Below are 26,339 nucleotides of genomic sequence, written 5' to 3' on the forward strand. Positions count from 1 at the left end.
CTTATTGCTCCTTCGATGTCTTGTTTGTAAGTCATCTATGTAATAAACCGCAACCTATTGTAACCACAGGCTACTTATTGACAAAACCAAATTTGAATTAGTAGTAGTCTATCATATCAATGTGGTTAAAATGGGGAATATAATAACGCACAACCATGAAGCCATGTTCGTTATTCCAATTACATTATTACCTCAGGCGTATGGAAGTATCTAGAAACTTGGGTTGCACTAATGAAGGACATTACCACACAACCCTCAAGTTACTAAGGTTGTCCAAACACATTGTGGCTAAGCACATGAGTAAAGCTAATATACGAATCCAGCAAACTACACGCCTTACCATCTTAGACAGCATACTACTAGAATTTATTAGCTAAAGAGATACATGACATGCAAGTTAAAGCAATCCAATGACTGAAATTGATTTTGAGATTCTGAACCAGTATCCTCGTTCTTGATTTAGAATATTATGATTGCATCATCTTCAAAAGCTTGGCCTCACATTGAGACGAGATGCTAGCTTCTGACCCAGGGATCGGTCACACTGCATCACAAGCAAACCCACGACATGGCATTCAGAGCACCAATACTATACCCCCTCAGTTTAAAAATTTATTGAATTGAATGAAATTCTAACCTGTGTCCAGTAGGAGATCCAGATACTACGAAGCTCATGAGTGACTCGGGGGTCAGACAAGCAGTCAACCATCCGGCCAAGGAATCGCCCTTGCCTGGAAACAGTTGAATGAAGACAAGCGCAAAACATTATATTTTTTCACAATGATCTTTCATCTCAAAAGCAGCACAGAAACATGAGTTTTACCTGTCAGGTGCCCAAGATCGATATCTCTCTCCAGGTTGCTTGAAATTGTTCTCCTTCTCAATGACACACTGCATTAATCAGCAAAGTCAGAAGAAAATATAATGTTCATACTCACCAGCTCCCTAGAATCCAAAAGCTTTACAGTTCAATTAGTACTCGTCTCAATATAAGAAACATGACCCCCACCCAAACCCATAAAAAGAAAGAGCAATAGAGAAGAAAAAGAACTCCTAGATGCCCAATACACACTCTCTCACACACATGCAAACGCACACCCACCAAAAGGAGACACCATATGACACTTCCATATCAAGCTTCAATTTTAAAAGGAAACCAAGGAGGATGAAATTAACCTTCTCGCGCTTTCCACTGTAAATGGCAGAAGGAATGGGGTACTTCTCAGAATGGCGAACTGGGTCATATCTGGATGGGAAATAATTGACCTGAAAGCACCATCATAGTACCCAGTTAGAACAGAAACTAGAAGGCAAAAACCAGAAAACAATAACACCACCTGTGCAAGTCAAAATGTAAATTATCTCACAAGTCTTTGTTGGGACATTGAAAGCCGTATTTTAGGTATAAACATAGTGGTATAATCCAATTTTACAACAAACATATCCCAGACCCACAAAAAGATAGGCTAGAATACCTCCTCATCCCTGTGCATGAAGTTCATGAAACCTTCATGGTGATTGTTATGATGAGCACATTTTGGAGCATTAACAGGGAGCTGCAGATAGTTCGGTCCAAGTCGATGCCTCTGGGTATCAGAATAGGAAAAGATCCTAGTCTGGAGTAATTTGTCATCCGAATATGAAACACCCGGAACAATAATGCCAGGACAGAATGCAAGTTGCTCATTCTCACCGAAGAAATTGTCAATGTTCTTGTTCAAGACCATGCGACCAACTGGCTGCAGAGGCAGAATATCCTCAGGCCAAGTCTTAGTCACATCAAGTGGATCAAAGTCAAATTTGTCTTCATGTTCAGGATCCATTGTCTGGATATAAAGCTTCCACTCTGGATAGTTTCCAGCTGCAATGGAGTCGTATAGATCCTGAGTGGCATGGCTATGATTGGTTCCTCCAACCTTGACTGCCTCCTCCTCCAGCAAACACTTCACACCACAAGTAGGTTTCCAATGAAATTTCACATAATGAACTTTTCCAGCCTTGTTTATTAGAGTATAGGTATTAACACCAGAGCCTTCCATGTGCCTGTAATCTTGTGGAATACCCAAATCATCAAAAAGGAACGTAAGCATATGCAAGCTTTCAGGAACATGGGATAGGAAGTCAAAGATCCTCCAACTCTCCTGGATGTGAGACTTAGGGTTTGGCTTAAAAGCATGTACCACATCTGGGAACTTCATCCCATCACGGATGAAAAATACAGGGAAATTGTTTCCCACCAGATCAAAGTTACCCTAAGAAAACAAAAACGAGAGGGGACAATAAGAACATAGAGAGCCAAAATCTTAAAACCTTAATCCAGAAAGCTTCAAACAATAATGAACGCATGTCTTATATGAATGAATATTGCACCTACATAACCTTAATTTTTCCACAAGTTTATAAATCTTTCAATATATGTTAAAACCAATAATATACCAGCAAAGTGAATAAAACAACTTAGATTTTCATTTTACAACATGCGGTACAAGCTTTCATCAAACAAGTGGATAAGTTGGAAGATACAAAAATTATTCCCAGATGTTATTCAAAATTTATAAGCTTCGGAAAAATCTTACTCATAATGGACTCCAAAGCACACAAAGACCATGTCCATCATAACTAGTATCACAAACATCCTCCAATGCTAATGTATTAGCAAAACAAGATGACAAGGTCGGATAAACTACCTCTCTGGTGTAAAACTTCACAGCAAAACCTCTAGGATCCCTTAAAGTTTCTGGGCTGCCCCGCTCATGAATAACAGTGGAGAAACGGACAATAACTGGAGTCTGAACCCCTGGGGATCGAAGAAAATCAGCACATGTAAGGTGAGAAACATTATGGGTGACCTCAAAGAAACCCTTTGCACTCGCTCCCCTAGCATGGACAACACGCTCTGGAATCCGCTCCCTATCGAAGTTGGCAAGTTTCTCCACTAGATGATAGTCTTCAAGAAGAATAGGACCTGTCAAAAGAAGAAGGAAAAGGGCACAGCTTAGATCTTCGGTTGCTACTTCTAAGTTTCAGCTCTACAATAACAGAAAATACACTACCCAAAGAACTTGAAAAAAGCCTCAAACGATCAAGACTTACTTTTTGCCAGCAATAGAAGAAGAAAAGAAAGGGAATAATGTTCATGACCAGTTTTAAGAGATTATGCTCCTAATTCAATTCTCCATAAAAATAGTCATATCCATAATGCAACTACATTCAACTAGTTGCTTGTTGCTTACTTTGGTACCAAGGTGCGTAAAGAATCAACCTACTTTGTATACATAGGTTTTATACACAATTAAAATGGTACTCCGATAACCTTGATGCGATTCAAAACGGGGAAAAAATTAGCACCAAGCCCATAATTTTCCAACTAGAGCAATTTTGTGTTACCTTGTGGAGAGTGATTCACCAACATCTAAAATGTGTAATTTAGTAAGAAGTAACTGAATATGGTGCCAATATATTATAAGTATTGCAAAGATAAAGTAAATACGTTCAAAACGCTGATGAATTTCGGTGGATAACAATCTTGTAAACTTGCATAATAGATAAGAACAACCACAGAAAACTTCTAACAACCAGACTAACCATAAGGATAAAGCTAATAAAAATAATATTTTATGTTCTAATAATTGGGATAAACACAGCAACAGCAAGATGGTTCTTATGATAATACCAATAACAAAGGTGATTAACAGAAACATCAATCAAATACCTCTGGGTCCAACAGTCATGGACGAGTTGTTGTTCCATACTGGAGCACCGTAATTCGTAGTCCAGAAGGCAGAATTGAAACCGCTTGATGGACGATTCTATAGCATCAGAATCAAAAGAAGAATATAATCAGGTTTTTCACTAACGCAACGAAAAAAAAAGCAAGAATAATCCTTTCATGTTCAAGCTCGGCTAGAAAAACCAAAACCCCACGATAAAAATAAAAAACAGAGTCGAAAACAATCATTCCAAAACACCAATAAAAAGAGATGATCCTAAGCAAAATCCAGGCTGAATTAGTGAAGAAAATCAAGAAATTGGACGAGAGAGATTAGAAGAGTACCTTGTAAGGATCCATGTCAACAGATATTTCTGAATTTCTGATGAGTTTGGTGAGAAGCTGAGAACCTTAAGCAAACGAATTAAATGTGAGAGTAGCATTCAAATCGAAAAAGAACTCTTCTTTCTGTCTATTTATAAAGGCTCGTGGCCTTCACGTCCATTTTCTTGCAATGCGTATCGTTATCCATAAAAAAAAAACAACCAAACACGGTAGAAGTTTTGGGACCAATCGGTTAAATTTAGAATTTTACTGTCTGTAATTTCACATCTCGCCTTGTTTTACGCTTATCGCGATATGTTTAGACGAGCAGAGATGGCCACAGGTAAACCTCCCCTCATCCGGTTTCAATTAAATTTTTTCTTTTTACATGTACACAAATATAATGTGATCTGAACAATTATAGTCCCATTCAAGATCGATTGGACAATTTTCAAAAATTTTAAAAGTTATTAATGCGTTGTAACAATTGTTTAAAATAAATCATAAAGTTATTGTAAAATAATATCACGTGATAAAAATTAGAATATATAATCACAAAAATCTTATCTATAGAAAAAAATTAAAATATTGTAACACTCTTATTTTTACTAAAATTCATTATTTTTCAAACCGATCGAACATTTATAAAAAATTACCGATAATAGATGTAACATATTATATTCTTGTTATTCCTATAAATGCAGGATTTCTTGTCCACTAACAAGTATTAGTTAAATTTTCAAAAGTTCGATAATCAACTCCATCTTATTATAATATAAAAGTAAAGTTTATTGACTTGAGTATTGGAGTATACGTGGTCGCAGAGGTCTCACCCATAAAATGAAAAACCATGATATTGGAATACTTGATTTTTTACCAAAATTCATTGATGATCTGAGATTCAGCAAGGTGGTCAAATACGAGACATTTGGACAGCGGCTCGATTCGATGGGTTGATCATAACTTGACTGTCAAAGGGTCTCCATCGGGAGCATCCTCGATGGACCCCTGTCTTCTCATATTTTGCCGGTCTCCTTTTTTAAGATCAAATATGGAGGAATTTTTACGAAATTAGTCATGATTTAACGGTCAATCCATTGAACCGAGTGGCTGTTCAAGTGTCCATCTGGCCATCCTGCTGAATTTCATATCATCAAGTGCATGCCTTCCGAAAATTCCTTTTGAGTACTTCATTATTATTTATTTTCTCTTCATTTAATAAATTTTAAATAATTCTTGATTTTACTTGAGCGCCAGATACTCCTTATAGATTCCTAACCATCTTCTTATATTTTGCAGATCCCTTCTTCAATATTAAATATAAAGGATATTTATGAAACTAATCACGAATCAACAATCAACTCATCAAACCAAATAGTTGTCTAAATGTCCGCATTTAAATACCTCATTGAATCTCATATCATATTTTATAAATTATTCAATTACAATTCAGCTATATTTTTATTCATATCAGTTATTATTAAATTAAAGCAAATTAAAATTGAGTATAATTTATTTTCAATTATGAGGAAAAAAAAGTTCTATTTCGATTCACTAATTAGTCTATTAGGTATCACTCAAAATTTGTTTATCATCTATTTATAATTATTTAATCAAAATTTAGAAGAAAAAAAAATACATGAATGTATCTCTAAAGTCTAAATAAACTCAATATGGTAAGCTTAAAAGTATATTTTCGGTGCATTTACAATTCGTGAGAAATTGAAAGTCCGACGATATTTACGCACCGTAAGAGGAGAAGTGGGACCAGGTACGACATCAGGATTTCAATGTGGTGAGAAAATCGAGAGTGAGCTGATTGGGGAGTGTTTGGGATTGGGAAAAGCCTAAGAAATTAATAAAATAATTGAGGACGTCATCAAGTAATGGTTCCTCTTCCTTATCCAGGTACGCAAGCGGCAAGAACATGGACCAATGACAATAAAACACGTTAGTCTGTGTAGCCTTGAAGCGTGTGCCATAATCCCACGAAAATGGTTAGAGATGGATAGTTTTGCAAATTAAGGGGATAAAGACTGATGGGGTAATCTATGAAAGCTGCTAAAAATCGATCATTTTTATGAGAAATATCCGAATGGAAAGCCAGCTCAGCTACAAAGGTTGCTTCCTAGCCCTGGGCCCACTACAGTGAAAAGTTTAATTTAGATTTTATAATAATCTTTTTTTAATCACTATTCTAATGTTTATGAAGCTATCGCTGCATCAATCTTCATTTTGGCGTTGGAGATCGCCCTCCAACGCTGCGAATTCCAACGTTATTTTTTTTTTTGGTTTTTTTTTTTAAATTTATAATATAATTTAAAATTTATTTTTTTTTTATTTTTTTAAATTATAATATAATTAAATTAATGTTTAATTAATTTATGTTTATAATTAATGTTTAAGTAATGTTTTTTTATAATTATTATTTAATTAATATATTTTTATAATTAATATTTTTATTTATTTATTTATAAAATAATTAAATATTTAAATATTGGATGGAAATATAAAATATATAAATATTTAGAGTGAATATATAAAATTATATAAATTTTTTGAGTGATATATATAAATAAAATTAAAGTAAAATAAATAATATAATATTAAAGAGAGAGAAGAATATAAATAGAATACTTTTTTTGATATTAAAATTGATGCAAAAGGTTGGAAATAATATTGCATCATTTTAATGCAAAGCACTAAAATGGTGCAAAAAATGGTGCACCGCATTGGAGATGGCCTAATATGATGATATGATAGTTCTCATGTTTATTCGAAGCTATTTTGTTTATTGCTGATGATTAATTTGTAATGGATCAAGTTATTTTTAATTGTAAAAATCTGTCATTCCAGATGGATTTATTTTAATTAAAATTAAGAATTATTACGATATTTTAATAAAATAAATTTTAAAATTTGATTTCTAGATTATTGTTTAGTTGTGTTGGTTGTGATTGGAATGGAATGCCGGCATAGATTTTTGGTTTTATTTGATTTTTTTTAAATAAAATTAAAAATTAGAAAAGTAAAATCTCTTAAAATAAATTTGTGAGGGTTTATTTGAATGTGTTGTTCGCTAAATTCTAAATATTTTTTCAAAGGATGAATGGTTTTACTGTCTTTTGAATTTGAGTAAGGACTAAAATGAGCAAAAAAATATTTATATAAATCAAACATTCTCAAAACTTTAATTAAATTTTATTAACAAATGAATTAATTCAAATCCAACACTAAATTTAATGATGGAGATTATTTTGTAACAAAACAATTTATTTTATTATATTAAATATCAGAAAGGTAAAACATTTTATTTTATTTGATTCAAAAAAAAAACATTTTATTTTATTTAAGAATTAAAAAATACTCCGTAAAAATTATATTTTAAAATTCTCTTAAAAATTTACTTTATTAATTTAAAATTTTATAATTAAAATATACATATATTTTAATCTTAAAACAGTTCTAAAATTTTTTTAAATAATATTTCACAAGAAAGTAATTTCAAACATAAAACTCTAACATATAGATATGTGGTTTAGTAAATTAATTATCTAGTTATTCATTTTGAAAAGCGACATGAAAAAATTAAATTTTTTTCTTTTTTATAATTTAATTTAAAATTTTAAAAATTGATAAAGTTTTTAAAATTATAAATTTTACTATAATTATATTCAAATTTAAAATTTTATTAAGAGAGATTGTCTAAAAAATAAGATGGATTATTTTATTATACTCGTGTGCTATATAAATAAATTTTATTAATATAAAAATTTAAAATTTTTAATTATTTTATAATTTAATAAAAAATTTTAAAAATTTATATATTTCAATTTAAAATCTTTAAATTTATCATTTTACGCTCCTAAATCTCTAAAATTATATTATTATGTCATGATATTTTTCTATTTTATAATTTTGATTCTCTTAAATTTTTTATTAATAACATTTATTTACAAAACATATAAATATAATAAAAAAATCCATATCATCTGTGCCAATAAAACACACATTTTTCTATTCAAGTTTTAAATTTGGATATAACTGTAATAAAGTTGACAATTTTAGATAATTTTATTAATTTTTAAAATTTTAAATTAAATTATAAAATAACAAAAATTTAAATTTTTTTTTATATATAAATCTTTTAAAAATATAATTGATGATCGCTGGATTTCTTCACCCCGGTCTAAAAGCCAGGCCCATGAAAACAGTCCATGATCCAAAGGCTTCAATATTCCCCTCGAGAGCCAGGTCCAGCCCGCTCAGTCACAGGGCCGGACTCCGCCTAGACTCCTCAATCAAACCGGCCCAAACCTCTCGGCCCAGTAATCAGGCCCTCACCAGGCTCAACTTCAGCCCTACCATTCAACCCAGCCCGAAAAGGGGAAAATGACCAAGATGTCCCGCTGGTAGGTCCTTCCGCATGCGTATCAGAGGAGAATCATACGTATCAGAGGAGAATTAATGGCCGTTACGCATGGAGCAGGCGCCTGACACATCCGTACATACGGAGCTAGGCGACAGAAGACAGCTAGCATTGTGGCAGAGAGACAGATATATATATCACGGTAGAAGCCACGCAGAGGGGGCTCTCTCTTCTTCCTTTTCCTTCCTGGACACCATTTTTATTCTTTCTGTAACCCTTGCCCAAATATACTACTCTGAGCCATAAAATCTGACTTGAGCGTCGGAGGGCCTCTGCCGGGGTACACCCGGTAGGCCCCTGACCATTCTTTCTTATTTTACAGGTCCCTTCACCAGGAAGAACGTGGAGAGATCCACCAGGGAGCCCAGCAAGAAGGGACCCAGAAGAAAACCAGATTTATCATGGACCAGGAAGAGGAAAATGGCGCCGTCTGTGGGAAACATAACCCTGGTCCTCACGAGTACGGTGCGCTGAGCGAGCACGCTCAGGCCTGTATGGGGGAAGGCCCCCTGTGCGGGTGGATCAAAAAGGTATCCCACATCGGAAAGAGGTTGAAAGGGAGAAGGCCTTATAAGTCTTTGCCCTTGAAACCCCAGTGGACGCGTTTTAAGCAAAACCGTGCGGCCTTGAGCCAAAGCGGACAATATTCACTGGTGTGGACTCAGGACCCAGATGACTCAACGTCATCAAATGGCGCCGTCTGTGGGGAACATAACCCTGGTCCTCACGAGTACGGTGCGCTGAGCGAGCACGCTCAGACCTGTATGGGGGAAGGCCCCCTGTGCGGGTGGATAAAAAAGGTATCCCACATCGGAAAGAGGTTGAAAGGGAGAAGGCCTTATAAGTCTCTGCCCTTGAAACCCCAGTGGACGCGTTTTAAGCAAAACCGTGCGGCCTTGAGCCAAAGCGGACAATATTCACTGGTATGGACCCAGGACCCAGATGACTCAACGTCATCAATATTAATTAATTTTTATATTTTAAACTGATAATTATTAGTATATCTATTTATTTAAGTAGTTATTATGTATGAAATATCTAAAGTATTCCTATACTTAATTAGTCATGCAATTTCAATACACAAATTTTCAATTTTTATAATTTAAAAATCACAATTATTCCATTTATATCCAAGCTCAAAATGACAATTATTGGTAAATACTTCTATAAACTATTTAGTCATTGCATTAAAAGGAGGAAGTAATTAATTATTTGAAAAATAAGTACTCATAAATTAATTTTATTAAATTATAAGTATTAAATAGTAATTTTTATAATGATGTTAATTTTTTGATTTCATATTTTGTTTTTTTAATTAAGGATTAGATTTGGCCCAAATTCTAATGGGTCAAGAGCAATGCTGGCCGTGGGCATTCGGCCCAACGGTAAAAAGCAAAATTTCATATTTTATATATAAATTTCAATCTAAATATACATAAAATTTAACATTTAGCAAAGGTAAAACTTACTTGGGTGATTGTTGCTCATGTAGAGATGAATAAAGCATTACCCCAAATAAAGCATGCACTTGCTGTTAAAAAAAACCATTTAACTATTAAATTTTAATTGTCATTAATAAAACCATTTAATTATAATTTATTTTAATAAAATTCAATGAAATAAAAATTTTATATTCTTTAAAATTAAATAACTATAAAAAACTTATCTAAATTCAGTCAATATAAACCCGAAATACATAAATATCCTTTCAGAAAAAATTTGCATAAATGAAACATACAATTTTGTATTTTAAGTCTTAAATATTTTTTAATTCCGAAAAAATTTATTTAGATTTGATATGCGTAGACCCAAAATACATGTAGGTACTCCATACAAAAAATTATATAGGAACCACATTAATATGTTTTGGATTTATAATAGAAGAATTTTTTTTCAGTAACTCGATAAATTTTTCAGATGAATTAGGTTTATTATGATTTTTTTTTGAAATGGAGATTGTAATCTAGAGAATAGAATCTGAAACATCTTAAATTTATTCAGATGCATTTACCATCAAGTTAAATCCGTGAGTGGAGATTAATTATGATTTTAAAATATATAAATGTGAGTTTAATATATATTTTAAATTCATGTGGAGGAATTTAGATAAATTTTATCTGATTTAATTAAATAAGCATTGTTGTAGGAATTATTCCATCAATTATTCAAGAGAGAGAGGGAGACAGAGATGGACCTCCAAATTCTGAAAGGTGAGATGGTGGACCAGAACTGAATAAAGCATGATTGCCTCCCACTGCCAGCTTCTTCCCTCTTGCAGTAAACATACAACAATTATATATTAAATGAATAATTTTCAAATTCATTACACTGTCTTTTTTTTTTTTTCTTTTTTATATGAAGTCGAGTTTGCAGTAGCTGTTGGAGAAAGCGTACCTGCAGATTAGGTCCCGATTAGGGAGGTGATTAACATTTGTTGCATGAATTTGATGTTGCAGGAAGTTTTCATTGAAGTTTTCTCTGGTGCTTGAGCTTGAACCGAGTTTTCTACTAATTTAAAGTTGTTGTTGCAGTGAACACAGGGAGTTACAGAGAAACATTGAAATTACATTAGCAGTTTTAGATGAACAACATGCGAACTGATAATCTCTCCCATATTTATTAGATAATCTTAAAAAGCGTTTATTTTTATAGTATTTGTACAACACAGGAAACTGGAAATTAACAATAGTATTGTCGTTTTCTCTCTTCCTGAGAACTCGCCACCTTTAGACTTTAGAAATTTGGCCTCACGTTGAGACGAGATGCAAGCTTCTGACCAAGAGATTTGTCGCACTGCATGTCATAAGAAAATTAATCCAGGATTAGATAACCTTGTGCAAAATGCAAGAAATCGAATTAATGGAATGATGGTCGGAGTCTGATTAATAACCTGAGACCAGTATGAGACCCAGATACTGCGAATCTCATGGGTGATGCGAGGGTCTGATAAGGCGTTAACCAATCTACAGAGGAATCTTTCTTGTCTGAAAAAAAGAAAAATCAATTGTAAGACGAATCATCTTTCAGTAATTAAGAAGCTTGCAATGGCAGAACCACAGGTTAATTTATTTACCTGTCAGGAGTCCAAGATCTGTATCTATCTCCAGGCTGCTTGAAATTGTTCTCCTTCTCAATGACGCACTGCATGAAAAATCAACAAAAATGAGCAAATTTATATGTTTAGCAGAAAAATCAACGATGAAGACGAACAAAGAAACTGACCTTCTCACGTCTTCCACTGATAATAGCATGAGGAAGTGGGGTTCTCTCCGCATGGCGAACTGGGTCATACCTAGATGGAAAGTAATCCACCTGAGAAAACGGAATCTCATCAGAACGGGAACTTAATTTCCCAGAAAAGAAAATCTTAATCTGAGAGAGAAATCAAGGGTTATGTCTACCTCCTCATCTCTGTGCATGAAATTCATGAAACCATCATAGTGATTGTTGTGATAATTACACTTGGGAGCATTAACAGGCAGCATCTTGTAGTTGGGTCCGAGACGGTGCCTCTGAGTATCAGCATAAGCAAATGTCCTAAGCTGGAACAGCTTGTCATTTGAATAGTGAATCCCAGGAACCACATGACCAGGATCGAACGCAAGCATCTCATTCTCAGCAAACCAGTTATCGATGTTCCTGTTCAACACCAGACGCCCAAGTTGCTGCAGAGGAAACATATCCTCAGGCCAGATCTTAGTCATATCAAGTGGATCAAAGTCAAATTTGTCTTCATCAGCTGGATCCATTGTCTGAATAAATAGTTTCCACTCAGGATAGTTGCCAGCAGCAATGGAATCATACAGATCTTGCGTAGCATGGCTGTGGTTGACACCTCCAATCTTCTGTGCCTCATCATCCATCAAACACTTGACTCCCAAAGTGGGTTTCCAGTGAAATTTCACATAGGTTACTTTTCCAGCCTTGTTGATGAAAGTAAAAGTGTGAACACCAAAGCCTTCCATGTGTCTGTAATCTTGAGGAATCCCAACATCATCAAAGAACCAAGCGAAAGTGCTCAAGCTCTCAGGGTGGTGTGATAAGAAGTCAAAGATCCTCCAGTATTCTTGGATGTGAGACTTGGGATTTGGCTTAAATGCATGAATCACATCTGGGAATTTGATTCCATCACGGATGAAGAAGACAGGGAAATTGTTTCCCACAATATCGAAGTTACCCTGTCAAGTTATAAAGCAGTAAAACAGGAAAATTAATAAGAGAAGCAGTAATAATAACACAAGATGACAAAATCGCTCACCTCTCTGGTGTAAAACTTGGTGGCAAAACCTCGAGGATCCCTGAGGGTTTCAGGGCTGCCACGCTCATGGATGACAGTGGAGAAACGAACGATGACAGGAGTCTGAACTCCAGGGGCTCGAAGGAAATCAGCACAAGTAAGGTGAGTGAAATCATTGGTGACTTCAAAGAAACCTTTTGCACTCATTCCCCTGGCATGGACAACACGCTCTGGAATCCTCTCTCTGGTAAAGTTGGCAAGTTTCTCTATCATATGATAGTCTTCCAGAAGGATTGGACCTGCAACCAAACGAGATCAAAGCCATAGCTAAAACATAAGATTCGACATCCACAAGGACATGATGAACATTATCATGAACCAAAAATTACCTCTGGTTCCAACAGTCATGGAGGAGTTGTTGTTCCATACTGGAGCACCAGCATCAGTTGTCCAGAAGGGAGTATTGTTGGCGCTTGATGGAATGAACTGTACCCAGAAAAGATCAAAACAAAGTTATCAGCTTGATCACAACATGAAAAAAACCTGCTAAACTATTGCATGGATATTGATTTTCTTCTGAGATTACCAAGAAGTTCGAGTTTAATGATCTCATAAACTCTCATGATTTTTACATGCAAAATAATGCAAAGGCTTACAGAAAATCAAGAAATGGACCCGAAGTATTACCTTGCTTGGATCCATGGAAAAAAGGACAGATTTCTATTATATGATTTTGTGATATGGAAGCTTAGCTTTGGATGTATATTTATACAACTCCGAATATAGCTGCCGCTGTCAATCATATCTAAATTTTCCTGCAATGCATATCCTTACCGATATGCTTATCACAATCGCTGTTAAATTTTATATTTTTTTTTTCATAGGAGTTTACTGTCTGTAGTTTGATATGTCTACGTTTGCAATGAAGAAATTTCTTTTCTAGAAAGTTGAAAATAACATAGATATTTTTTTTGTGGCCGTTGTTAATTAAATGCTTCTGTAATAGATAATGGGACTAGACTATATATTATAAATTTAATCCTAAAAATTCATAATTTTATCTATTTTTTTATTTATCTCAAATATTTTTTTAAAATTATAGTAATATAGAAATCCACTATTATAATTCTATTTTATTTTATTTTATTTTCAATAAATCTCTAAAATATTTATTACTTAATGTATTTTAAAATGGGTATAATAAAAAATTAATAAAAATTTATATAATTTTTAATATGTGTGAAAAAGTAAAGTGAATAAAAATTATGAAAGAGTGGAAGTAATAATTTGATTTTTTTTATATATAAATTATTAAGAATATAAATATAAAAGCACATTATTAAATTAAAAATAAATTACCCATATTTGAAAGATTAAGACAGTTTTTTTTTTTATGTAGTTATTGTTATACATAAAAATATGAATCAGGGGATAAACTTGTATTTATGAATGAAAAAAAAATGTTTTTATTTGTTTCTATTGTTTAAATATGTTTAGTAATAATAGTGTAAATTAAAATTTTAAATCTATTTTACAAGTAATCCTAATATCATTTTGTAATTCTATAATCCTAATCCTATGACTAAAAAAGCACATATTTATCTTTTTATATTAATAAAAAAAATCTTAAAATGATAATTTATTACAATTTTTCTTCTCCATTATATTTAATTTTATTCTTAAAATTAAAATGATATTTATGAAAAATACTAACTAAAATAATTAAGGCAAGTTAAAATTTTAATTCAATTCCATCCTAATCCTACAGCTAAAAAAATACTTTAAATTCCTATTTTATATTGCATTATACATAGTTTTTATATATTTAATTATATTGAAATAATCATAAATTTAGTTTTATATTAATTCTATTTTGATAACAATGTTTATTTAGTTTAATATATTCTTTAAAATTTGAATTAAAATTAGTAATTTTATTTTGTATTTTCATCCTATTTTAAATTGAAATAACTATTAATTATATTTTTATTTAATAGTATTAATTTTTATGACTAACGTGCATTGATATCTTTAATTTTAAATATATATTACAATATTTAATTGTAATGTATGATTATAATTATAATTTAAGGAACATTTTTATTTATTTTTAAAATATAAGAATTAAAGAGATTTAAAGGAATGGTAAAAAAAAAAAAAAAAGAAAGGGTCCCACCATTGAGACCAAAATAATTAATAGAGACAAAAGAAAAAGTTGAAATGGGGACAAAACAAGAAAACAGTGCAATAATTCAAAAAACATATCATCATCATAGACCCATAATGGGAGTTATAATTCTATATATGCATATCCAGCAATGCATCAATCATCACCTACAGAATAACATGATCATCATCATATTGAAGGGCTATGATTACTACATGCATAAATCCTACCGAGCAAATTGACCCATATTTTATGTGTGTACGTTACGAGATATGATTGGATTTTCATAAGAGTTGTCCGCATAGTGAAGGTGGGGTCAGCATAAGGAAGCGAGGAAGCCACAAGCCACAAATGCTTATGGGCAGAAGGTGACACCACTTTGAGTATAAAGTCAAGAAATAAGGAACAAGGACTATTTCAAACATGTGCTCAGCCCTTTGAAACTTTAACTCACCACAAGAAGAAGATAGAGATGAGATGGATGACCTTACCTAATAATAGAAAAAAAATATTATTTTATAAGATGAATTATTGATGTGATTATTGCAAGATTTTTGGAATTTTAGGCCATCGATATCTCTTTCGTATTATTGTTAGAAGGATTCTTAAGAAAAGTATTTTTACTAATATAATAATTAAAAACGTATTAACAACATTTTGACTTCTAGATTAAGTGCAATTGAGAGAAATCTATTGGCCTAAGATATAATTATTTTTTTAATTAAAAATTATTAAATTTTTTATATTTAGTAAAAAAATAAAATAAGATGTACATACAATCACATTGCTGTAATATAAATATGATTTATATGTTATTTACATAAATAAGATGATAGAAAATTTACCTTTATTTAGAATAATTCATTTTTTCAAGAAAAAAATTTAAATAAATTTTTATAAAATTATATATAATTTCAAAGTTTTTAAAATAAAAATTTTAGGTTCAAATGAAATAAATACTTCAATTTTTAATAAAAATTTGATAGAAAATAAATTAAATAACATTAAATTGTAAAAAAAATTATTTTTAATTAGAGATTAATATAATAAAAGGTTAAAATCCTTTAAAGCTAATTCATTTACAAAGCGTTTGTCATATTTGTATTTTAATTTGTATTTTTTAATTTTGATTTAATTTTTGAATTTAAATGTAATTTTAATTAATATGCAAATTTTTAGAATTGATAGTCTATAATAATTTGATAATCTAAGTATATTATTATTATTTTTATATAAATTAATAATTAAATTATTAAAAAAACTCAATATTTATATTATTTTATATTTTAATTTAAATACTTAAAATTTTAATTAATTGATTTAATATTTACATTTAAATGTAATTTTAATTAATTTTTAAAAATTAAAATATAATCGTTCAAATAAAATGTTAAATATAATATTTTATTATTTTTTAAATATAAATTAATTTTATATATAAAAATAATATTTAATTATAATTAAAATAATATATTTAATTTTAAAAATAATAATAATTTAACTATTAAATATATAGTTAATAATTTCAATAATAAACAAATTTTATTTTACATCAATAATTTTAAAAATTTTATGATAAATATATAATTTTTAATTATTTTTTATATACTGCTATTTTAAATTAAATAATATTATTTATTATAAAATATTTATAATTATTACTGTAAAATAAAATTTATAATTATTGAAGATATAAACTATATATTTAATTATTAAATTATTTAATTTTAATTTTAATTTTAAAAATTGATAAAAATTATATTTAAATATAAATATTAAATTAATTTATTTAAAATTTAAATATTTAAATTAAAATTTAGAACGATAAAAAAGCTTTTTTAATTAATTAATCAATTAAAAATAATAATAATATATATAATATATTAAATAAATTATTAAATTATCATATAAATTATTAAATTTAAAAATTAATTAAAATTATATTAAAATATAAAATTAAATCTATTAAATATAAATTAAAATATAAATACGCCAAATCTCAAACTTTTTGATCCAATTGACATTCTTTAAATTTTTTTAAATATAATAATCCTAATCTCATATTTAGAATATATATATATAATTTAGACATAATTTTTTTAAAAAGTAATTGTTAAAATACAATTTTGTTTTTCAGAATCTAAATGCCAAAATAGTTTATAATTAAAAAAAGTTATTTGAGGATAAAATTTGAGGTGGGACGTCAAATCAAAGGAAAGGTAGCGTTCGGTAGTGGGAATTAAGATGGTGAGAGATCGTGTTTGGGGGGGGACCTTCATCACCAATTGTCCAGTTTCATTCAGCCACTCTGGCGAACAGTTCGATTGCGACATGTATATATGGCATGGTCTTCAGCGATATTTGTAGCCAAAGAAAAAAAAAAGGAAAAGAAAATCTTTTTACCGACACTAGTTTGGTGATTATGCGAAGATCGTACAGTTGGCCATGGTGGTGCTCGACTTCTGTCGACTGACGGAAGCAGTGCTGAGCCAAAGCATCGACAGCCAACGATTCCGCGACTTTTGGGTAGCCAGATTGTTTGCCACTTCTATCAAGTTCTCTCCGGAAAAAATCTTTCCAAATGCATTAATTAATGGGAAATAGCTTATGTATATTAAACTTACTTTTTTTGGAAAAAAAAAAGAAGAGTTACATCTCCATATATATATATATATATATATATATATATATATATATATATATATATATTATAATTAAAAGATATTATTTACTTGTTAAAAATCCATATTTAGTGTATTTTGTTATTTAGTACCGGTGGGACGGCAATCATCTACTCTCAAGAAATTATTATTTTAAATGGTAAAAAGAGATATGATATAATCTTCGTCTAATAAAAATTATATAATAACTATTGAGTTTCGAGTGCTCAAGTCACAGCTAAGTTTATATAGGAAAATCGGACTATAACCTCATTAAAATTCATTATGCGGGTCCATCCATTAATGTGCGGCCTTGACCTCATGTACATAGGCTGGACAGAATAGGACTCGAACCCATCGTAGGGAGATCCAGCTCAACTGACTTGATAAGTTATTGGGGCAACAAACTTCTATACATTCGGGATCGGTCCATATAGCGCTGAAGGGAATTAAATGACTGCCTGACGATAGAAAAGAGCACAGTACATCTGTACGTGCGATTCTGCATGGTAATGACAGGGTGTACCAGTGCATGATAGCGGTTATGCGTTACTAGATGATAAAAAGGAAAAGGATAAAAGAAGGAAGACATAAGCCAATCAGACTAAGTTTACAAATACATATCTTGAGTTTATCTCTATTGGATCTCAGGTCATTAATTGGCGCCATTTGTAGGAAACGAAGGAGATATTTTGGTCACCGAAGTTCTCATCCTCACCATACCTACTGAGGTCTGCATGGCAATCACGACGAAAACCATATTGGAAACACCCCAAACGATTTGAGCTCTGCTCAGGAAGGATCACAATTCTCATTTTCCAACCCTACTGCCTTACTAAATCAACCATCTATGTTGTTTAACCCTTCACCAAGCTTAGCAGGGACCATGCCTCAAGCCATCCTATCTGACCATGAACTACAAAATATGCTCTCCAACTCTAAAACACTGTTCATTGGCTGGGCAGATGTTGCAACAAAGGGGATTCAGTATCTCATTGAGCATATCACTAGTAACCGAAGGGTTCAACGTTAATGAGCCCCAACCCACACTAAACCACCAAGCCCCTCAGCAAAGCAGCAGGAGGACGGGCGATGGAGACAGAAAAGCTAACAGAAGGAACAAGCTTGTGGCCAAAGTGAGAGGTCGAGTAGTAAGGGAGCTTATCGAGAATGATGGGATTGAAAACTATTCTTCTGAGCTAGCAGAAAGGTCAGAAAGTGAAGAGTTGGAGAGAAACTATCGCCTGGAGAAAATGCCAAGGAGAGAAGAGGTAGATGTAGATAGGAAGCTCGAGAGACTAAAGAAGCAACTGCTAGCAGAGCTGGGGGCACAAGACAACAGCAGCCCCCTGCTATCAACCTCATCCCCATTCGTGAGATGGGTACAGCAAGAAACCATCTCCAAAAAATTCATGATGCCAACAATGGCCGCGTATGATGGCACAGGGAACCCTCCGAAACACGTCTTGAACTATAAGACATTCATGAAATTGCAGACCCACTTGGATGTATTGATGTACAACGTTTTTCCCACCACCCTTACTGGGCCAGCCTAAGCCTTGTTCAACAGCCTAGAGGCAGGGAGCATTAAAAGTTTTATGGACCTTGCCAGCGTGTTTATCAGCAGGTTCATTGCCGGGATCCTAGGTGAAAGGAAAATGAGCTATTTAGAAACAGTTCGGCAGAGGAGGAACGAATCTCTAAGGGAATATGTGGCTAGGTTCAACTTGGAGGCTCTAAAAATTCTCGAGCTTGACGAAGCCAGAGCAATAGAAGCCAATGCATAAGGGTACTACCTTCCCAGACTTTTTTGGATCGTTGTGCAGAAAGCTGCCCACCACCTTGGTAGAGCTGATGAAGAGAGTAGAAAAATATATAAGGCAAGATAATACCTTGACCACTAGTAGATTTTCCAAGGAAGCAGGAGATAGAGGAAAGACTAGGGAGGATAAGCAGCCAGACAGGCAAGAAAGGAGGTAGGACCGGGGGCCTGAAGCGTTGAACAAACATTGGTGGAAGAGGAAGGAGCAGAGACCCTATCAACCTCGGATTCTCGAGGTAATCACTCCCTTGAATGCGTCCAAAACCGAAGTGCTCGTGGCAGTCTAAGACAAGGACTTCATACAGTGGCCCAAGTCGATGAAGGCAAAAGCAAACAGGAGGGACCTGGATAAGTATTGCCAGTACCACCGGACTCATGGCCATGATACAAATGATTGTTACCAGCTAATAAATGAGATAGAGAGGTTCATTAAGAGAGAACATCTCAGGAACTTTGTTGTAGAAAGATAATGTTTATTATTGTATATCACAATAGAGATTACAACCTATTTATACATGAGAGACGGTAACTAAACAGGAAGAAAAATCAAGCCTATGATTATACAATCCCTAAGATTAAGCAACTGACCCATCTATTAATATTTACTTCCTATATTAACATATTTACTTTCTATAACTTATAACACTCCCCCTCAAGTTGGATCATAAATGTTAATCATGCCCAACTTGTTACATATATAATCAACTCGAGTCCCATTTAGAGCTTTAGTGAAAATATCTCCTAATTGTTCTCCAGTTCGGATATGTCCTGTTGATATTATCTTTTGTTGGACCTTTTCACGAACAAAATGACAATCAATCTCGATGTGTTTAGTCCTCTCGTGAAATACTGGATTGGAGGCAATGTGGATAGCTGCTTGATTATCACACCACAACTTAGCAGGCATCGAATTTGTGAACCCAACTTCTTCCAACAGTTGACGTACCCACAAGATTTCACAAACGGCTTGCGCCATAGCTCGATATTCAGATTCAGCACTAGAACGGGAGACCACATTTTGCTTCTTACTTTTCCATGAGACCAAGTTACCTCCCACAAAAACACAATACCCAGTAATTGACCTCCTATCAACTTTCGAGCCTGCCCAATTAGCATCACAAAAGCATTCAATATTTGAGTGCCCATGGTTACCATAGAATAGGCCTCTCCCTGGGGCCCCTTTAAGGTAACAAAGAATCTGTCCCAGAGCATCCCACTGGGCAACAGTAGGAGAAGATATAAACTGACTTACCACACTTACTGAATATGCAATATCAGGACGAGTCACCGTCAAATAATTCAGCTTGCCAACTAATCTTCTATACCTTCCAGGATCTGCAAATGGCTCACTGTCTTCTGTGGTAAGTTGAAGGTTAGGGGTCATTGGGGCACTACAAGGCTTAGCACCCAATTTTCCTGTTTCTGCCAACAAATCAAGAACATATTTTCTTTGAGACAAGAAGATGCCTTTCTTACACCGCATAACTTCGATTCCCAATAAATATTTCAAGGAACCCAAATCCTTTGTATGAAACTGTGTTTTAAGGAATTCTTTTAAGGATGTGATGCCAGCAATGTCACTTCCTGTGATAACGATATCATCCACATATACTACAAGCAGAATTACTCCACTATCAGAATTTCTATAAAACACTGAGTGATCACACTTACTCATCTTCATTCCAAACTGTTGGACCACCTCACTAAACCTGCCAAACCATGCCCGAGGACTCTGTTTCAAGCCATAAAGCGATTTTCGAAGTCTACAAACTTTACCTGATTCCCCCTGAGCAACAAAACCAGGTGGTTGCTCAATATAAACCTCCTCTTGAAGATCACCATGAAGAAAAGTATTTTTAATATCCAGTTGATGCAAAGGCCAATCATGAGTAGCCGCCAAGGAAATAAATAATCGGACAGATGCGAGCTTGGCAACTGGGGAGAATGTATCAGAATAGTCAACTCCATAAGTTTGTGCATAACCTTTGGCCACTAAACGGGCCTTGAGGCGAGCAATAGATCCATTAGGATTTACTTTCACTGCAAACACCCATTTGCACCCAATAGCCCGCTTTTCTGGGGGCAAGGACATCAACTCCCAAGTACCATTAGTATCAAGGGCCATCATTTCCTCTTCCATTGCAGCACGCCAACCAGGATGGGACAAAGCCTCAATAACAGTTTTGGGAATTGAAATAGAATCTAAAGCAGTGAAAAAACAACGAGAAGAGGAGGATAATTGATCATAAGAGACACAAGATGAAATAGGATAAGTGCAAGTACGTTTACCTTTGCGAAGAGCAATGGGCAAATCCAAATCAGACAATGAAGGATCAGTAGGAGCAGGATCAGTCGACGAAGAAGCGGGTAGCGGAACGGAGTCAGAGTCCTCTAAGCGTCTGGAATACACATGAAAGATGAGAGGGCGACCTGGCATATGAGCGAAAGGTGTAGGAGTAGTCTGAGGAGACGAAGAGCGAACAGTGTATAATAAGAGGTCATCTTCCTCCTCCTGGGTGTTATAAACAGATGATGGCGGAAAAAACGGAGTGGACTCAAAGAATGTTACATCCGCAGATACAAGATACCGATTCAGATCAGGAGAAAAACAACGATACCCTTTCTGACGTCGAGAGTAGCCAAGGAAGACACATTTGAGTGATTTGGGATCCAATTTAGTAACATGTGGACGAACATCACGAACAAAACAAGTACAACCAAAGAGACGTGGCTCAATAGGAAACAAAGATTTAGTGGGAAATAAAATGTTATAAGGGATATCACCATGAAGGACGGAGGAAGGCATGCGATTGATCAAAAAATAAGCAGTGGATACAGCATCAGCCCAAAAACATTTAGGTACCTTCATTTGGAATAAGAGGGCTCTGGCTACTTCAAGAAGATGTCGATTTTTTCTTTCAGCAACTCCATTTTGTGAAGGAGTGGCAACACAAGAGGACTGATGAAGAATCCCTTTTTGTAAGAAATAAGATTGAACTTCTCCTGAGAGATACTCTTTAGCATTATCACTTTGCAATATACGGATGGAAGTATTGAATTCGGTTTGGATTTCAGCATAAAATGCACAAAAAAATAGAAAATAATTCTGAACGACTCTTGATTAAAAATAACCAAGTAGTACGAGAGAAATCATCAACAAAGGTAACAAAATACTTAAAGCCAGACTTAGACACAACAGGACAAGGACCCCAAACATCTGAATGGACTAACTCAAAGGGAGACGAAGCCCGTTTATTGACTCGAAACAGAGTAGGTAAACGATGATGTTTGGCAAATTCACAAGACTCACAATCTAGAATAGATAAAGAATGAAACTGTGGATATAACTTCTTCAAAACCGAGAGAGAAGGATGCCCTAAACGACAATGAATGTAAGACCCCGCTCGTTCAGACATCGGAATTCCTACCGTCCGGTGGAATCTCGGGTGTCGGATCCTCTTTGGGGGGTAGAGCAAGGGTAAAGGGAAGGTTTTCTAAAATGTTTTTAAGTGTTTTATGGTTTTAAATAGAAAAGAGTTGAGTTTTTGAAGAGAAAGACCAAGGAGGCGTTTGCCAGGTTCGGCCGCCGAAAGTGAAGTTCGGCCGCCGAACATGTGAAGGCTTCGGGAGCGCCTTTGGCCTCCGAAAGTCTTGTGGGAGCAAGCCAAGGTTCGGCCGCCGAAAGTGAGGTTCGGCCGCCGAACTTGCATGAGTTTAGGGGGCACGTTAGGCTGCCGAAGGTTGATGACCAGGCCACCTATATAAGGCCCTCAGATCGGAAATGGGCGAGTTTTCTCCCCATTCCCGAGCTCAGGTGAGTGTATGCCTTCCTTTGGTCGTTTTCGTGTTTTCTCTACCCATCTCTCAAGTTTTTCATGATTTCTACCCTTGGTTTGAAGTTTTGAAGCTTAAAAAGGAGTTTTGGGAGCTTGGAGCTTTTGGAGCTTGGATTCTCCACACCTCCGAGTTAGGGATCGCACCAACCCTCGATCTTCAAGAGGTAAGTGTAGATCTTTGTTTCCCTTGAGTTTTTGAGAAGTTTTAAGTAAGTTTTATGAAGGTTTTATGTAGAATGGGTAGATATGCATGTTAAGGGTTTATGTGGGTTTTATGCCCAATGTATGTTATGTGATGATGTGTTGAGGAGTTTAAGCTAGGTTCTTTGCTCTCTATGCTTGTGGGAGTGTGTATGCATGCTTGGGAGAGAGTATGTGAGGTTTGGGGTGTTTTGTGAGGTTATGGAGGCTGATGTGCACGAAGGCTGAGTTCTGGATGAACCCAGGTTCGGCCGCCGAAGGTGGTTTCGGCCGCCGAACATGCCTGAGGATGCATAGGTTTGGCCGCCTAACCTTGCCCCCGAAAGTTGAGTTGTGGCTTGAAAGCAGACTTTCGGCCGCCGAAGGTAATGTTCGGCCGCCGAAAGTGCCTGACTTTCGTCTCTGGAGTGAGGGTTCGGCCGCCGAAGGTGCCGCCGAACCTACCCGAGTTTCGTCTCTGGAGGAGACTTCCGGCCGCCGAAGGTGCCGCCGAAAGTGCCTGTCCAGCCTTTTCATGGCTGTTTTCCTATGCATGTTTAAGTGATGTTTAGAAGGGTTTTTGGGGAGTTTCTTATGAGTTGTTAGCATGTGTTTAGTACCTCATGTGAGCCATCTGTGTAGGATTGGACCTGAGGAGAGGTGTCTAGCTTCAGTGCTAGTTGACCCTGAGTTTGTTGAGCAGTGGCTTCAGGTGAGTAGAACTAAACTTAATGTTTTATTTTAAGAAATTCTAATGCCTAAAGCATGAGCATGCATCATGATTATGTATAGTAGGTTGATTGCACTAGTTCACGAATCTGTTGCATTGCATTATTTCATGTTGATGCTGAGGTAGGTTTGGACCAAGGCGACTCCAATAGCCCATATCTGTCATTGAGTCTTGTCTATGTCCTTTGAGAGCCGGACGAGTACCTGTAGGAAAGTCCATGTGAGCTCTCTGTGGACCAGACACCATGTTATGTCTATGTTAGTCCTGTGAGCTTCTTTGGGGAGCCGGGCACCGACAGAGGGATTTTTGGGGTCATGTCCGATCCTTGAGAGTAAAGATGCTAGCAATTCAAAGAGTACTCTCTAAAAACACTCCGTGGGGAATAGTTATCTGCATGAGCCCCGAGACGGACCAGAGAAAGTTATGTGATTTACTTGTGTTATGACGCATTTCATGAATGCATGAATAAGAGGAATAAAATGTCTTTATAATAAAATGAATAATAATATACCTAAAAATGGAGGAACTAAATCAAATGTTTTTCCCTGTTTCTACTCACTGGGCTCTTGTAGCTCACCCCATTCCCTTAACCCCAGTTTTGCAGGGCCAGAGTAAGTAAGCCAGAGTTCAGTCAGAAGAGCTATGGGATAGAAGAGGTTCAAGCATGGGTTGCCATGTTTGGTTGTATTAGCTTGTTTTGTTATGTTTATGTATAAGGAGAGATGCTTATTGCATATGTTTATGGAGATAGTATGTGATGTAAGTTGCTAAAGAGATGATATGTTATGTACTGCTATGAATGCTTTGTATGCTTGTATAGTTTAGTTGTGGACATGATGATGATGACGATGTATGGACATGTTGTGAGCATATGAATGAGTAGAAAGAGAAATGTGTAAAGAGATAGAGCCAAGTTAAGAAAAGTATAGATATGCCATGTGTTGTAGCATGAGATGTTTAGAATTGTGCTTTGCCTTGAGTGTTGGTTAATCCCTTTTGTTATGCATGATCTTGAGAAAATGTTTTAAATGTTATGAGTTTTGAATGGCCCGTGAGGGAAGAAAGGGTTCCAATCCCTTGACCCAAAGCGGATATGTTTTAAAGCAAGCTTGATGACCCATTTGGTATGAGGTTCTATGTTTTCATGCATAGGTCAAGCTGAGGTAAGGAAAATAAGTTTAAAGGTTTTTATGAGATCAAAGCTTAAGTTTTCAAGAAAAGTTTGATCATGTATGGGATTATACCTAGAGTTCAGGATGTATAGAGGCTTACTACGGGTCCCGGCGGCCTTAAGCCGATCTGGATCCTAGTGCCGAGCAGTTGGGAGCCGTTACAGAGAGGTACCGGTTTCCGGGCTGTTACAGATGGTATCAGAGCATCGGTTCCTCGAGAGTACGGTGTTTTGATGCGAAGGTGCTCAGACATCGGAAAGAGGTTGTGCTAGATGTTAGTGAGGCAAGCACATTAAGAAAGATTGAGAGTAAGATCATGTCCACTAGGATAGGATGAGGAGTCCTGTCTTGCTTGATGATGTGTAATGCCATGTGTGATGCGTGTGCATTTATGTTGTGTTATGGATGTTGATAGTCCCTTAGCTACAAGATGGCATGATATGTACTGATATGAGATGAGCTGAGCGACCAAGAGTGGCCCTTGGCACAGTTGGTCATGGCATGTTCTGCTATGTTGTAGACTGTAGGTGACAGGTTCATCCATGATATATGTTGCATGAGAGGTCATGTGTTTATCACATGGACCATATGATATGATGCTATGCTATGTGTTGTGAGTTCATGTGTTTGTCATGGACCACATGATATGATGTGATGCTTATGTGTGCTTGTGTGCCTGTTGTGTTTCAGACAAGCTGAGATGCAAGGTGCTAGGAGCTCTATGGAGTCAGATCCATCTGAGTGGGATGGAATGGTGCAGAGGAGGGATATAGGTGTGCAAGTGAATATGGATGAGGACTGCATGGGAGAATCTAAGGATTCTGAGAGTTCAAGTTCAGGGGAAGTTGATCCCTCCATGCTGAGTACAGCTACCAAGAGAGGTAGAAAGTGGGGAAGAACCAGAACCCCTAAGCAATGGGGCAGAACTAGGAAGGGTAGGCTGTGGAAGAGGTTTAGGCTAGATGCTGAGGATGGTTCGAGTTCTGGCCAAGGTCCTACAAGATGTTTGAGGTGCGGAAGGTTGCACGGGGGGCCTTGTCGAGTTGGGACAACGGCATGCTTCAGGTGCGGGC

At 34.9% G+C, this 26,339-nt stretch overlaps 2 protein-coding genes across 3 annotated transcripts; both read right to left on the minus strand.

Moving 5' to 3' along the window:
* Positions 1-91: 91 nt before the first annotated feature.
* Positions 92-10,998, minus strand: LOC110615231 (catalase isozyme 1). Of its 2 annotated transcripts, none has more exons than XM_021757008.2 (11): positions 10,857-10,998; positions 10,657-10,731; positions 9,932-9,993; positions 4,055-4,119; positions 3,713-3,809; positions 2,688-2,965; positions 1,476-2,252; positions 1,177-1,266; positions 824-891; positions 638-731; positions 92-544 (listed from the first exon to the last, which is right to left on the minus strand). In XM_021757008.2, exons 3-11 carry the CDS (start codon positions 9,948-9,950, stop codon positions 485-487), a joined length of 1,548 nt encoding a protein of 515 aa, XP_021612700.1. In that variant the 5' UTR covers positions 9,951-9,993; positions 10,657-10,731; positions 10,857-10,998; the 3' UTR covers positions 92-484. The 2 variants fall into 2 exon arrangements, with proteins under 2 accessions (XP_021612700.1, XP_043812902.1); XM_043956967.1 differs by having other exon boundaries at positions 10,657-10,726; positions 10,857-10,926.
* An 8-nt stretch (positions 10,999-11,006) lies between these two features.
* On the minus strand, positions 11,007-13,616 carry LOC110615233 (catalase isozyme 2). Its single transcript, XM_021757009.2, has 8 exons — positions 13,387-13,616; positions 13,089-13,185; positions 12,721-12,998; positions 11,864-12,640; positions 11,685-11,774; positions 11,536-11,603; positions 11,353-11,446; positions 11,007-11,255 (listed from the first exon to the last, which is right to left on the minus strand). The coding sequence occupies exons 1-8, from the start codon at positions 13,399-13,401 to the stop codon at positions 11,196-11,198; spliced, it is 1,479 nt and encodes a 492-aa protein (XP_021612701.1). The 5' UTR covers positions 13,402-13,616; the 3' UTR covers positions 11,007-11,195.
* Positions 13,617-26,339: the final 12,723 nt, after the last annotated feature.

The sequence above is a fragment of the Manihot esculenta genome, chromosome 5 (assembly GCF_001659605.2).
Source record: "Manihot esculenta cultivar AM560-2 chromosome 5, M.esculenta_v8, whole genome shotgun sequence".
Taxonomy (NCBI): Eukaryota; Viridiplantae; Streptophyta; class Magnoliopsida; order Malpighiales; family Euphorbiaceae; genus Manihot; species Manihot esculenta.